General features: G+C 39.5%; 1 protein-coding gene across 1 annotated transcript; it reads right to left on the bottom strand.

The window, feature by feature from the left end:
- Positions 1–1,650: 1,650 nt before the first annotated feature.
- Positions 1,651–10,690, bottom strand: LOC148084929 (zinc finger protein 385D-like). Its single transcript, XM_087786081.1, has 7 exons — positions 10,607–10,690; positions 6,831–6,929; positions 6,375–6,516; positions 5,547–5,738; positions 5,287–5,468; positions 3,535–3,636; positions 1,651–1,884 (listed from the first exon to the last, which is right to left on the bottom strand). The coding sequence occupies exons 1-7, from the start codon at positions 10,688–10,690 to the stop codon at positions 1,651–1,653; spliced, it is 1,035 nt and encodes a 344-aa protein (XP_087642207.1).
- Positions 10,691–16,229: the final 5,539 nt, after the last annotated feature.

Below are 16,229 nucleotides of genomic sequence, written 5' to 3'. Positions count from 1 at the left end.
GACTGTCGCAGGGCACACAAAGACACACAACCATTCACACACACTCATACCTACAGAACATTTTTCCAATCTACCTCTGTATTTTTTTGGACTGTTGAAAGAAACTGGAGTACCCGGATTAAGCCCACGCAACACGGTGGGAACATTCAAACTCCGCACAGAAGTCACAAGTTGGCTCCCTCCAAACCTAGAAGCAAACCAGCAACTTTCTAGCTAACTACTGCACCACTGTGTGCCCTAAATGAGAATTATATGTTATATATACACATATACATTTGGAAATATGGAAATAATAAACATAGAAAGAAACAAGGACATAAATATAAAGTATATATAAATAAGTAACTGTTTGGATTAATATGTATTGGATCAGGAGTTTGCAAGTTCTCTGCATGTCCTGCCCAATTTCTTCACACAGCCATAAACGTACATGTTGAGCACCCTAGATTATCCAGCGGTGGACGTGTGAATACATGGGATTTGGAAACACAAAGTTGCTTGTATCTAAATTGTTTTCCGACATTAATTGTATCTATGCAAAATATAACATTTTAGCATTTGAATTCAAGTTGCCATCTTATAATAGTAATAAAACCTGTAATTTATGTGACGTCTTGTCTCACTTTCTGTTCTTATTGTAAAGTCCTGATCCCTGTGTGTTTATCTTGTCAACCTCTTCTTGTGCTCCTGACCTGATTGCCTTGTTTGTGTCTAACTTTCAATGCAAATATATATTCTGTTCTGGACTGTCAATTTGTTGAGTCGCAGAAAGAAGGAAGCACGACGATCGTGAAGGAAGCTTGTATTTCTTTTGCCTGGAAGTGGTAAATAAACGACCTGAACATACTCTGGATTGTTCCTTTTTCTCTACAAAACGGAGTACAAGATCCAGGTGGAAGTTACCGGTGTCTGTGCGCAGACGTCGTGTTTGACTTTAATATATATAAATCCATATAAGTAGAAAGAACAACATTTGAAAATTGAAACATATGAAATGTGAAAGTAAAACATTGGTAAAATTAAGATACAGTATATAAGATTAGGGAAACAAATACATGTATATGTATCTGAAATCCACAACAAAATGTTAATTTTAATAATTGTTAACTATATTTACAATGCATTTCAACCACAGTGTTAAATACTTTATTGAGCTTAGTATCAAATTATGAGCAGACTTCATTTTAAAATGAATGAGTGCATTGGCCACAAAATAATTCAGCCGGCACATTTTAATTAAAAAAAATGATATTCCACGTCAGGCATTTAAGTTAATCAAAGTTAAGTCATACGTTGAGTTCAAAAGAAGCATCATGCTGCCTTATATAGGAAGTCCATCCAATCTTATCCGCTTCTCTTTGTTGCAGGGATTTTCATCACTGATGTCAGGTCCAGTTTTCATTTGTTTTGGTTTTGAACATGAGAATCCTTATTTGAAGGTGGTCCATCTATTTCACTTATTCATTATGCATTTTCAAAGTCTTCAAATCATCAGTGTATGCGAATATGTGATCTGGTATCTGAAACACGCAGCCAAAAATACCATCAGATAAAATACAAAATGACAACTTTCAAAAATACAGAGGCATTTCAGGTTTATTCATTGATGAGTCAAGCATATATCCACCCTTGTATCATTGGAGAGATGCATCAGTAGTGGGGAAATACTGGTGTGTGCATGTAGCAAAGACGTATAGGGGAAGCATGGAGAACTGTTGGGGTAAGCGATGAACCCTGGAAAAATGTAGGGTTAGACTTGTAAGAATGCCTGCATGGATAGTTGGACAGTGACATCATGGCTGATGCAGCAGCTACTGAGAGAGGATGCTGGAGGAAGCAGGGAACGAAGGACGGCTTCGGTCTCTTCGTTGGAGTTTGATGAACCTAAGGAGGATGTAGATATATTTGATTCAGATTAAATGAAAGGTGTTAAATTTAAAGAAAATACCAAAAATGCAAAGCCATCATTTTTCATTGTATTGTAATGTAATGACTAGTAAGTAAGTTAATAAGTAAGTAAGTAAGCTTTATTTGTAGACTCAACCACCAAGTCTGGTAAGCTGCTGGTTTCATTCGTTTCAAGCAATTGTTTAAACCCCAATAACAGTGTTGATTCTATTGGCCAATGTTATTATTCTGTGCTTTGACTATTGGTTGCTAAGAATAATTATGGAAGTTTCTGATGTACTTGCATTTATTCTCATCATTCATTTTGCCTTCATTAGTGTGCAACTCAACCAAGGGGGGCAACAGTCTAAGCGGAACAAATAAAACTTAACAAAATAAAAATGAACTAATTAAGTAAAGTAGCAGCTTTGGCTTTCGCTCCTCGTTGGACTTCTTTGACTACTCGATTCTGGATTATCCTTGCGTTGCCAGCGTTTTTTGTTGTTTGTTTTCATTGTGTTTGATTTTTGGTTTTCAGCTCTTTCAGAGCTCCAGAGGCGGACTCAGCCTGGCTTCCCTCCTCTGCCCCGTTCGTGTTTTTGTTTCCCGTTCTTCGTCAACAAGGTTTTAGAGTTTACCCCTGTCTCGTTTTGGAACCTTTGTGGATTTATTTTTGAAAGAACTATTCTATTAAAAGACTTGAACTTGAAAACCCCTGAGTTATGTTCTATAACAACAGGTTCTACGAAAAGTGTGAAGCCCTCTAACGGAGCTTCGCTATTAGTTGATCCTCGTCTCTGAGAAAGCTCAATCAGCTCGTCACCCAGTTGTGTGCAGTCACCTGCCCTTACTGCACCATCCTGAGGAGGGTCGCCACTGAGTCCTGGACCTACACTTCAGCCAACTCTGTCCGGCGGAAGGTGAGACTGTCAGGTGCCGCGCACAGTATGGCCATATTATTTGTGAGCGACACCGTCCGCATGTTAACCTGGGTGGCGCAGCTGGAGGCAGGGCAGGGTTGGGCTTGATCTCCATGGGGGCAAGCGTGGCGGTGAAGACAAGACGAAGGATATCTTATTCCGCTTTTCCGTTTCTCTCTCTCGTGATGCACGCTGTCACGAGATTTCTGGCTGGGATGAAAAGAAGGAATTGTGGCCAGTATTCCCGACCCTATAAGGGCAGGTGACTGCCCCCAGCTGGGTGACGAGTTCATTTAGCGTTCTCAGAGAAGAGGCAGGGTCTCGAGGAAGCGCCTTGTGACCCTGGTCTAGAAAGGCGCTTTACAAGCAACTATTACTCACTTACTTAATATTAGAACTAATAGAGATTAGAGTCAAGCCAAAGACAATTAATGTGCCTGTCGTGAGCCAGTCAGACTTTAGCTGAACAGCAGTTCTAATTTGAAATTGTCAACAGAACTTGGCAGGACGGAATAATTATCCAACCTAATATATTAATGGTCCAAACAGAACTGCAACCTCCCATGATGCATGATGGATTTCTATTTCCTGTGGATAAGCTATTTCCTGTGAACATTTAAATTATTTATATGTATATAATTTTGTTTGCATAAATGTTCAATTATGACTACCAGTGGATACATTTAAAAAACATTTTATATTTGGGTTGCTGTCTTCAGTCACTCACTTGCGAGAAGCTCTGTTGGTGTTGTGCCATGCTATAGTGGTTGAATTTGGGCTTGTCTGGTTTTCCTGCAGCTCTGTCCTTGTGTCTCCGACTGCTGATGTGCTGGAGCAGAAAACAGAGAGAGAAATGATGGAGTGTAATGTGAAGATTTTTTTAATGTAAAGAAGCAGGAGATTATTTGGCCTGAATTACCAAATAAACATGAGCACCTGTTTTTTGAACAGCGAGGCTCATAACAGAAGATAGTAAAGTAAAATACATAGCTTTGGGTAATTTATTCTCCCTTTAGGGATTTAACCAGGATTGGCAGAATTGACAAAATGCTATCCTCCTTTCCGGACCCTGTATGACCACATGTTTCTGAAGAGGGGGCTTGAACATACCCCCTTTCTTCAGTGTGTTCATTTTCTGTGTTGGTTCTTGACCTATGATGGAATATGATGCACAGTAGGATGATTCCGTCCACACTCTTTACAAGTCAAGCAGCCAAAACACATCCTTGTTTATTTTAAAAAGACAACTTTGTCTCGATGCTTCTTTCCTTCAGCTTTGGACATTCCTCCAATGTATGTGACTGGGAGCAACAGACACAGGCTTTCTTGGACCGTTCCACTGAGTCCTGCCTCTGTGGGTCTGCAACATTAACTGCAACATTAACTGTGGTGGCGAAGCTATTACCTCTGGATCTGCTGAACTTGGGCTGAGACATAAACTTGTTTTCACTCCTTAATGTAGGTGAACAAACTGTCGTATCCTGGATGTCAACAAAGATTGGATCAGAGATTATCTTAACTTACATTGAAGGAATGAAACAAGATGTTCTATGTTCTATGTAAGCTTCTGCAATCCTATATTCGTTTCAAAAGTGTTCAAAAGTAAAAGTTCTTTTGCCAGTCGTTTGCCAAACGATGTGGGACGTTGATGGTCGAAAAACTGTGTGCTTGTCCCATCAGCAGCACACCTGTGCTTGATTGCCTGTGGCCTTTTTAAATCTTCACACAAAGTACAGTGCGCCACCTACTGTGGACTTTGAAAATAACAAAAAGAAGAAAACTAACAAAACCCATAAAATGGCCCTTACAGATAGTATCCTTTTAAAATAATCCCCAATTCTTAATATGTAAACTTTTTTCAGCACTGCATATACATGTATTTTAAACATTCAATGGTTGGAGACTTCCACTACTTCTTTATAAATAAATAAAAAACTGCCTGTCTCTCTGCTTGTCTCTCTGCCTGTCTGCATGTGTGCATTTGCCTGAGGGCAGCATAATCTATTCAGAGGAAAGGTGGCAAAGAATATCACAAATGAGAATTCAAATACATGTTGATGAAAACAAAATAGCTTAAGAATAATCATGAAGACTAATGATCTCTCAGTAAAAGTTTCAGGTCAAGTTAAAGGATACACAAGAGCCCCATTGAGATTTGGATATGAAATGTAAACTATATTTAACATACTAAGCAAAGAAAACTTCCAGAATTTTATCTAAATTTGTTAAATGGTTGGTTCACCCAAATTCAAATTTCACTCATTTTCTACTCACCCCTATTTCCTGAGAGGTGAGGTCATTTTCAGAGTAATAATGAATAATTCATGTAGCTAACTGGGCTCAGTTGTCTTTGTCCAAAAAAATACACAAAAACATCCAAATACCTCCATGCTGCTCGCCTGTAATGTCTCTCTTGTATTGAAGATCTACCATAAGAATGTGTTGCCATTGTCAAGGTAAAACGATCACCAAGAATTACCTGTTTTAGTTGAGTCTCTGAGTTGATGTGAACATCACAGGTTTCACAGTGGAACGTTTTATCCTGGAGTCCAGTTGATGGTTTGTATGAGGCTGCCAGCTTTGCTTTGACCCCTGGCCTTGGAAAAGACTTGATGGCACCGTCCCCACTCAGGGCCTCCAGCATCGTTTTATGCTTGCTACCTAAAAACACACAAATGAATGCACAGTATTGTAAAAAAAACTTCATCAACCACCACTGTACAATGCTGAGACCCTCACCACTGTTGTGAGCCTGGAGCTGTGCGGCTGAGTTGACCGAGACTTTACAGAGGGAACAGTAAAGAAATCGGAGGGCATTTTCTTCCGCAGACTCTCCTGCAGGTTCCTCTACATCTTGCTCAGTCGATCCTGAACATGACTGTTTTTTTGATTGATTCTCCTCCGATGGGACGTTTTCTGTTTCCAGAGATTCTGAAAATAGGGACTGCTTAGGTGACACACACTAGACCACAAGGGGAACACATGCACACACTTCAACAAATGAGTTTATACCTCTTGCAAGTACAATATGTGTAAATATTTTTTGTGTGGTAATAATTGAAAGTAGTGGCAAGTTTTGTTGAATCTGAAGAATGATTTCTCCACACTCAGGACTTTGTTAAAGAACAATAAGCGTCTTTTTTCAGCTTTTCTCCAATGATGCTGATTTAGGAATTCATTCTTTCCCCGTAACAAGGGTTATGGTAGCCTGAGCGAATGACTTCATCAGTGGCTATTCTGTAAGATAGATGAAGCTGTTTGCTTCAAATGACTCTATGCAAAAGCATTGTTTGTTCTTCATCTGATTCAACAATCCAACCATGACCCTTCTGTTTTCAAACAGCTACTCCAGAAACAGGCTCAACATATTTCACTTGTTCGGATCTTAGGGGGATTATGAATGAAGACAATGATGAAGCGAAAGTATTGGCCCAGTGAATGACACATTAGTTCAAAGACTTTCAAAGAACCGTCACGGTGAGAAGACCAGTGCGCTGCTATAAGTGACACTGTCACACTTCTACATACTTGCACCTTGAAACAAATGTGCTCTGTAGCAGCACACACCTCCTTCTGCTTTGTCGAAGCTGGAAACCAGCGAGAAGATCTGCAATGTTGTTCCGTTGACAACTGGTTCAGGTGTCTTGGAATCTGTAGACTCCGATCTTTTGGAATATTTGGGTCCTTGATGGTGTAAGGAGACCTGATTCTGTTTTAACAGGACAAACAAGATTGAATAAAAAACTTCAGTTGAAAAGGAGATGATAATCGCTATCATGTCAAATCTGAAAATGCTCACTGTATGTTCCCCTTACCCTCGCTCACTTTTTTAATAATAATTAATAATAATTTATTAATAATTTAAAAAAGCAGTTTAAGAGAGCAGTACATTTATAAAAAACATTTCATGCAAGTGTTAAATTAATATAGGCAGCAGTAAATTGTGTGCATGTGTATGTGTGTGTGTGTATGTGTGCGTGCGTGCGTGCATGCGTGCTCGGTGTGCTTCAAGACCCCACACACCTCAGAGTCACACTTCAATTGACAGTTTTCACTGGAGCTGTACTTTCTCTTGAGTGTTGATCTGAATCCAAGCCGTCGCCACATGAGCGCTTTATGGGTCTGCAAAAAAAACAACGTTGACATTGACAACTAAATTAAGTGTTAGTACACATTAGTACATGTAAAACTTTGCAAAATTGTATTTTCAAACTCCAACTTCCTGACCCTCAAAACTAAACTAGAGATATATTTTTTGGGGAAGTTAAGCATTAGAAGATCATATGTTTGAATCGTGTGTTTTTTTGTGTGTGTGGTTGCTCTGTCTTCGATCATCCCTCTAGGCAGCTGCACTGGATTTTATCTGAGTCATCATCGACTTCTTTTCTCCCTCCAGGTGTTAGCAAAATGAGCCTACACATTACAAGTCTTTTTGGTGCATCTGGTTAATGCTGTCAACACTCTCTTCAAAGTGGTTTGAAAAATGGGGGAAAGCCCCCTCTACACTTCAACTATTAAGACATCTCCATCTCAACCCTACAAGGCATCTGTTTATCTGTTTATTAAAGTCCCCTTCTTGTCTCCCTGTAGACTTACTGACTCTTCTTCCACATTCTCTAAGCTCCTGGAGATGCTGACAGACTGAGATCAAAATCTAAAAAGTCTCTCGGATGAAAGGCGGAACATCTTCTTAGAACTCTACACAGTCCAGTGGACTCGCCTTTTAACTACTTGTATAACCTTGGCCTGGATATATAAGGAACCTTCAAGGACAGACAGGCTCAGATCTATACTTTTCAGGAAACATCTCCATACTTTCCCCAAAAAGCCTTGCTTCCGTCTGCTCTCAAACTCAATGTCGTGTCAATCAAATGTACATAACTGCTTGACGAGTGATGGTAGGTCCATGTTTGCCGCCACTCTAAGGTTAAATGATGTCAGAGCATGTGTCGGTACACATTTCTCACTGTCACAGTATCTCATGCCCTCAGGACCATGATAACAAGGACAAAGTACTTTAAAAATCGTTGGTAAAACTGGTCGAAATAACAAGCGATCTCCTCACAGCAGCTAACTCAGGCCTTCTCACTATTCTCACTCTCCTTGACCTCAGTGCTTCCTTTGATACTATCTCTCACGCAATTCTATTCTATATCAATGTTTGGCTAGCACTGGCGTCAAAGCCACTGCTTTAAAATGGTTCATCTCTTATCTCACTGACATAAAACAGCTGTTACAGGTCAAAGACATCCAATCAGCACCATCACCAGTATGCCATGGAGTAGCCCAAGGTTTAGTGTTGGGTCCACTTCTGTTTCTAAATTACATACTTACCCTTGGCAATATTTTCTGTCACTTCAGTATTCAGTTTCATTGCTATGCTGATGAGACTCAACTTTTTCTAAAAAACCTGTTTCAACTTGTCAAACTGCCCCACTCTGAACTGCCCCTGTCCTGGATTTCAGACTATCTTACTGATCGACCACAGTATGTCAGGCTGAAGGACATCACGTCTGACACTGTTGTATGCAGTACAGGAGCACCTCAGGGGACAGTACTGGCCCCTCTTCTCTTCACCATGTACACCTCAGACTTCTGCTACAACTCAGAGCTGAGTCTTGTCCAGAAGTACGCTGACGACACTGCCATTGTTGGATGCATCAGGGACAACAGCGAAGACGAGTATAGGAGTCTAATACGTGACTTTGTGGACTGGAGTGAGAGGATCCACTTGCAGCTGAACACCTCAAAGACCAACTCGAGGTGGAGATAGTAGACAACTACTGTATAGTGCCTTGGTGTGTGGCTGGACAGTAAACTGGACTGGTCCTGCAATACAGACCATGTATATAAGAAAGTTCAGAGTAGACTGTACTTCCTGACAGTGGCGAGCCGTCAGGGCCAGCAAGGCTCTCTGACACATAATCAGAAGATAAATTTAAATTTTTAATAAAAAATAAAAAAAAGGTTTATTTTTTTATTGTTTATTTTTCATACATATGTATTAAAATATTCCTCATAGTCTTTTCTCTTCATTTCATTTCTTTCCTCTTGCTTGCCCAAGTTGCGCACTGCTTCCAGGATTCTACCTTCATGTGAGAGCTTTCATCCAATCATATTTGAGCAGCCGGTCATGTGTTTCCGAGGCCTTCAGTCGCTTCAGAGCTGGCCCTTGCCCATTGAAATCAACGGCAGCCGAAGGATTGTGTTAACCAATCAGATTCAAGTTAACGACACAACGTCAGCGCTTAGGAAGCTACACGCGTCATAGCTTCCATGACGCTGGACGCGTTGAATAGGTGACACGTTCATGTCCTCTGATTGAGACTCGTCTTTTCAAGAAAAGCTGGCCGTTGTTAAGAAAGTTATGTTAACTCCGAGACGAGTCTTTCACAAGTTTAAAAGGATTTATTTATTTCCTCCATGAACTACGTGAGTAAATGAATTTTTTTTCTTAATAATTTTGCGCTTTATGAGATCAATAGTGGTGCTTGTGTGTGTGTGTGTGTGTGTGTGTGTGTGTGTGTGTGTGTGTGTGTGTGTGTGTGTGTGTGTGTGTGTGTGTGTGTGTGTGTGTGTGTGTGTGTGTGTGTGTGTGTGTGTGTGTGTGTGTGTGTGTCACTTTAGCGTATGTGTGTTTGTCGCTGAAGCGCGTAGTGTGTGTGTGTGTGTATGTTTTGGGGGGGTAGGTGGGTACTGGCAGAGTGTGTGTGTCGTGGCCATGGAAACCACACAGACTAGTGGGAGTGATATTTTGATTACATTTCTTATAATGCACTGATGTTCATTTGATGATAAACGTCTTATTGACCTATAACAGTACACGCTCAGATCCCTGTTGTGTATAAAGAGGCCTATGAGTGAAATGGAAGGCCCGCCACTGCTTTGAGGCTTCGATCATTTAACATCTGCAGGAAGCCCTTCAGCATGTTCTACCAGTCTGTGGTGGCCAGTGTCCTGTTCTATGCTGTGGTATGTTGGGGTGGGAATGTGTCCAGGAGGAGTGTCAACAGGTTGGACAGGTTGATCATTAGGGCTGGTTCTGTGGTTGGAATGAAGCTGGACTCACTGGTGACAGTTGCTGAGAGGAGATCACTGGACAAACTACTATCCATCATGGATGATGACAGTCATCCTCTGAACACTGTCATCAGTGAGCAGAGAAGTAGATGGAGCACGAATGCTCCTTCCCAGATGCAACACTAATGGACTCAGGGACTCCTCGTGCTATTGGGCTGTTTAATTCTGAGTTGGGGGCAGGAGTGGAGCGAAAGCATAAAGTATCATGACATTCTATTCTATGTTAATCTTTGTATCCTTTGTCTTTGATTTATGTTCTTTATCTTTAGACTTAGATTGTGTCATCTTGTACTTTCTTTTTATAGAAACTTTTTTCTTGTTCTTATTTTTAAATGTATGAATTATCGTCTGTATTGCTATGTGCTAATTGGAAAAACACTCAAGATCAATAAAGTTGTATCTATCTATCTATCTTTCTATCTAAATCTCCAACCCTCAGAATGAGTGTCCCATCTCTTCACATGTGAAAGGTTTAGGTGTCTTACTGGACTCCACTCTTTTATTTACAGCTCACATCAACAATACCACCCACCTATATTTCTCAACTCTGCCCATCTCTGACCCAACACTCCACACAGGTTCTAGTTCATGCATTTGCTACTTCACGTCTGGACTACTGTAATTATCTCCTCACTGGTTTACCCAAAAAACACAAACACCTCCAACATGTCCATAACTCAGCTGCTAGGATCATGAGCCGTAAAAGATCTACAGATCACATCACTCCGGTCCTCATCCAACTCCACTGGCTCCCCATACAGCACAGAATCCAGTTCCTCCTTCTCATATTTAAGGCACTCCATAACCTCCCCCCCCCCTACCCCCATACCTGAGTGAGATGCTCCTCCCATCCACGCTGTCCCAGACTCTCCGCTCCTCATCTGCTGCTCACCTCACAGTTCCCACGGTCAAAATGGCGACAATGGGGTCCAGAACAGTCAGCCACTGTGACCCCAAACTCTGGAACACTATATCCATTCATCTGCAACATTTGGACTCTAGGCATTTTCAAATAGAAACTCAAATGATACCTCTTCAACCTGGCTTATTCTTTTCAATATTTTAAAGGTATTTTATTTTGTATTTTCAATGTTTTTATTGTGCTGCTTTTTTCCTTTGTAAGGCGTCCTTCGGTGTCTTGAAAGGCGCCATCAAATAAAATGAATTGTTATTATTATTAAAGATAAAATTATGCTTTGTCTTGAAAATACACATAGCATTTTTACTATATTTTAAGTACATTGCAGTTCACATATCTGTATGGTTAGATCCTGAGCGGGAAAGGTACATTTAAAATAAGACAAAAAAAACGTATATATTGTATATATATATATATAAAATACTATTGATGTATTAATCAATTTATATTTCTTATTAAAAAAAAAGAAGTTAATTGTATTTTTGTTACTATAAAGTGCCCACCGACACCTTCAGAAGAAAGTGGTCAGTTTGGGTTCAGGCAAAGAGATCAAACACTCTGTTGTGTTACCATGGTGATAACTAATGTCAGTGAAATTAGGCAGCAGGTGAAGGAGGAGGAGACCAACAATAATTCTAATGTGGGACTGGCAATAGTTGGGACCCACTTTATCTAGGAGCAAGTGTAAGTAAGTAAGTCATTTATATTTATATAGCGCTTTTCCAGACCAGGGTCACAAAGGGCTTAAACAATTAAAACAATACTGAATAAAATATATACTAAAAAGGTCAAGATAACACAGAGAATAACACAGGAGTTCCAAAAAATCAAGGAAAAGCCTGATCCAAATAAAGTTGTCTTAAGATGTTACTTGAAGGAGTCAGTAGATCCATCAAGCGCAGAGGGAGAGGAAGATCACAGATCACATTAAAAAACTATAACTGCAGTATTTGTAGTCAAAAACATTTTTGAAGATGAACTTAACATTCATTTGATCTCTTTGATGGAAAAAACAAATGTAAAGACATTTTCTTAAAAGGGGAAAATTACATTTAATTGTGAAAACTGTATTGTGTGTTTTTTTTCAACGGATTTATCTAGAGTTCTATGTGCAGACGGCATTAAGGAATTCTTTTGAGATGTATTTTAAGATTTAAAACGAGCATCAGTTACACTTCAAGAGGAAGATTAAATGTTGTTTCAACCGACTTCATAGGTCGTCCTCTACGAGAAGAATAACGTGGTAGTTGACTGTCACACTTGTTCGCTCCGTCACGGAACCTGATTTCCATTAACTAGCAAAACAAGTTTTCAACTTTAAACACTAAAAATTGTTGGCAGTAGATCTGTCACATAATCATTGCAACAAGTAACTCACCTTAAAACAGAAACAAAGGTCAACAGATTGTTCGCAGTCTGAGGAGAGCGTATTTGTCACATCCATACGAGATGCTGCTTTCTCTTCCAGGCACCTCCGCTCCACTCTTCTCTTCTTTCCATCTGGATTCCCTTCTCCTGACCATCCAGCGCTCCCTCCTCTTCCCCTCCCTCCTCATACGCCTCTGAATTGCATCACCTCAAATCTTGTACAGCCTTAAACAGAGCAATAGCAACAAACATGCTTCCATTATGCTCTCACATGCTCTTAAACTGATTAGTTACCTGTAGTTTCATGATAGGAATCCTACATTCGTCTCAGCTTTAGCTATAAGTTCATGACCACTTGAGACTGGTCCCATCAAAATCACTGAAAGAAATCCTCCTCTGGGATCTCGAGTTTGAAAAACGAACTACTGATTGTGAATTGTCCTTAGTTTTGTGTCTGTCTTTCAAGGGTGTTCATGCATAACACTGAAGATGATGTGTGAAGTAAAAACGTCATCATTAGATGATGATTAGATGAGTTTAAAAAGTCAACTACATATTGTAATAAAGTGCTGTGTGTTGTGCATGTTTGTTAACTACACTAGTGACTGTGAGTGAAACCAGGACAGAGGATAATGAAAAAGGCAGATACCCATTAAGTTGTTCACTGACACAAATTTCTGCTGTGAGAAAAAACAGAACTTTCTCTAGGCCTGGAACCTTTTTACATCAACGATGAGTGTCAGCTATTATGAAGTTAGGAAAAAAAAACATTGCGTCAGAGTCCACTTGTCTCATCTGCATCCATAAAAGAAATGGAGCTTGAATACAAATAGCTTGAAGTCATCACGCTGAGCCACTCCAGAGTCGGTTTACCAAATATTTTGTGTCACAGTCAGGTGTTCACACCTGTATTTGTTCAGTAGCACAGACCTGCAGGGAAACATAGTGGTCGCCATGGCAACTTGATCATCCAGCAGGCTTTGATCTCTCTGTTCGGCGACCTGAACTAGAGTTCAGAAATAACACCAGTTATATTGAGTCTAAAATGTCAGAAGTTAAATCACTTTTTATAAAACATTTATACAGCCTTTTATCAAACATCACTGCATGGACAGAATGTACATCTTGAGCCATTGTGGAAGCTATAGCTGGAGAGTCAGTCTTGGTCGCCATAACAACATCATCTTGGCTGTCAGCGGGCATTGGAATGGTTTCTTAGTAAACTTTACTGATATCACATGCTTCGTACCATAGGGCAAACATGGAATGCTACATTAGCAGTTTGTGTTTGGAAATAAACAAATATAACATAACATTCTTGCTAGCCAGTTGCGTTTTAATACAATAATACCAGTTTTTTATCAAGTCATTTGACTACAACTCTGCTGATTTTATTTTTTTGCCGTCATTACAAATAACACAAGGTTCAGCTTTCTGGAAAGCAGGATCGTTTGAAGCTGGAGTCAATTTGAACACAGCCTGCAGACAATCTTATGTCATCAATTCACTTTTTAACCCTTGTGTTATTTCAGGGTCAAGGTGAAACGAAGGCCTGAAAAAACAAATTAGTTTATGATATCCCTTGTGTTGTCTCTGAGTTAATGTGTTTGACTTCAGCCCATGGATAAGTTTTTCTGGAAGCCAGTGAGGTTTTCGACCTTAACCCAGAGACACAAGGGATAGCACAAACACATTTGTTTTTCGGGTCATCTAGACCCTGAGATAACTCAAGGGTTAATCCAAGCTGAATCCCAAATGGATGACTTGTTTATATTGTTTTTTTATTTTGGCGTCTATCTGCTTGTGTTGTGGCATATTGTGGTCTACTGATCTTTTTGAGTTTCAACCATAAAGTGCTTAATTAGGGATAAAGATGTTGTTTCCTGGTAGAAGTTTAGTAATTGCTCGGAGTAATAATAAGAGAAATTATAATTGAATTCATACAGTATGTTTCAGACAAAGAGTCTCACAGGTTGCTTTACATACAAACAAACAGTACATTTACATAATTCACTTAATAAAACAACGTTTTCAAATATAAAAAATATAAATATGAATATAAATAGGCAACATCATATGAAAGAAAGGCACAGACTCCAGTTTTTCCTTCGGGCAGGCTGACCCAAAGTTGAGGCCTGGACTTCGGAGCAGCTTGCAGCGACTTGGACAAGGATCTAAAACCGCAAGCTGGCTCATAGGTATTTGACATGTCAGAGATGTAGGTAGGAGCCAGACCAAGACAAGCTTTAAAAGCAATAAGTACAATTTCAAATCGATCCTAAAACACACAGGAAGCCAGTGCAATAATGCTGGTGATGGAATGGTGTCTGTCAAAACTAGTTAAGAGCTCATCTGCTGAGGTATGGACTCTTTGAAGGCGAGAGAGTGATTTTGGGGAGATGCAAGAGGGAGGGAGTTGCAATAATAAATACGGGAGAAGACAAGGGGATGGGTGAGTTTTTCGACATCAGGTTTAGGTTTTAGGGTTTTATTTTCAAACCTAGATGAATTGATGAGGGTTTTTTGTGGATTTGAAAAAAACAGGTGTTGGTGTATAAAACTGGAACAGAGATATGCACTCTTGTTTACATGAAAATGGATTCCAATAAAACCAAGCAGGCCATTGTGTTTATCCCAGAGAGTCAAAGGAGTAGTCAGTGACCATAATCATTTGGGCCGGTTAAAGCAGCCAGAGAGAGGTGTTGGTCTTTCTAAAATAACTGTTTAATGTTCACAGTGTTTACAGCTGCTCATTTTGCAATATTTGGAATAGGGGATGATACATACACATTTTATTTTGATAAATGTGCATCAGTTGAGCTTTTTTTTAACGATGGAATTGAAATGTAATTCTAATACATTTTGAAGTTGGACTTGAAATCACTAGATAGATAGCTGATGACTGGGCAGAGAAGATTTGTCACATTGTTCAAGGGCACAACCCAGACACTTAATTCTGCTACTCAATCCACAAATGCATGTTCCTTACAAGTGTGGCACTATTTAAAAAGGGATGAAACTGGCTTTTCAACAATATTAGATTTAAATCCTAACATCATTGTTCAATCTCTATTAAGTAGACTTACCTTTGTACCTTTTTTTTGTAGCACAGTGTGCAAATGGGCTATGTTTTGGTATTTTACTATTAAGACAGTTTCCCTCCGGGCCAGCACCTGGTGCTTTCGGAGCGAAAAGGCTAACTTGTTGGTCGTTGCCTGAATTAAAGTTTACAAAAATAATTTTGTAATAAAATGGCAAACCTATTTCAATTAAAGACACATATATAAGGATTGCATAGGATGACAATCAATTATAACTGAAGGTCCAATGGTTTTTCAGCAAAGCACAAGCAGCATAGCAAGATGCTTATGTAAGTTAAATCCAGTGTTTAATTACATGTTACTACTTGCTTCTCATTTTTTCTTGTTCAAATTGGACTCCTTTACAGTTTGCCTCTTTACTCTCATCCTCAACACTCAAACAACTAATGTACCATCCCCTACAGTGTCAGCCACATCCCATCCAGACGAAACTAATATCCCTTGGTGAGATAAACACTTGGTAGTTTTGTATTGTTTGATATGATATGTGCTTAATTTAGATAAAAGAGTGACTTATTATTATTTAAAGAAAAAAAAATCAAGTTAAATTAGTCTGTGACTCTTGACATGTCATGTTTAAATTAAACCTGTAAAAAATGAGTGAAGAACAAACTCTGTCATTTTTTATGTGAGGTATTAATGTGGCGACCCCTACTCTATACAGAATAATGGATCCCGAGTCCCATAAGTGGACTGCCCGCCTCCTCTTTCTTTTAATACTTTGACACTTGACCGCGTCTGTGAAACTTGTATAGCAGGAAGTAGCCCTCTATAGTCCCACGTGCCACCCTTTTATAAGGTATGCTTCCACTTACAGGTGTGTCTTGCAGGTGTAGCCAGCACACAGACATTGATTGCTTAACCGACACACAAGTATGATCATGGAGTACAACGTTTAAGAGCTAGCAGCTTTTCATAAACGTGCTCTAAGTTCATTGAGTTGAAATAAATGAA

The sequence above is a fragment of the Callionymus lyra genome, chromosome 3 (assembly GCF_982586985.1).
Source record: "Callionymus lyra chromosome 3, fCalLyr1.hap1.1, whole genome shotgun sequence".
NCBI lineage: Eukaryota > Metazoa > Chordata > Actinopteri > Syngnathiformes > Callionymidae > Callionymus > Callionymus lyra.
Note: the sequence above shows the minus strand (reverse complement) of the source record. Positions and strands in the feature narration are given on the sequence as shown.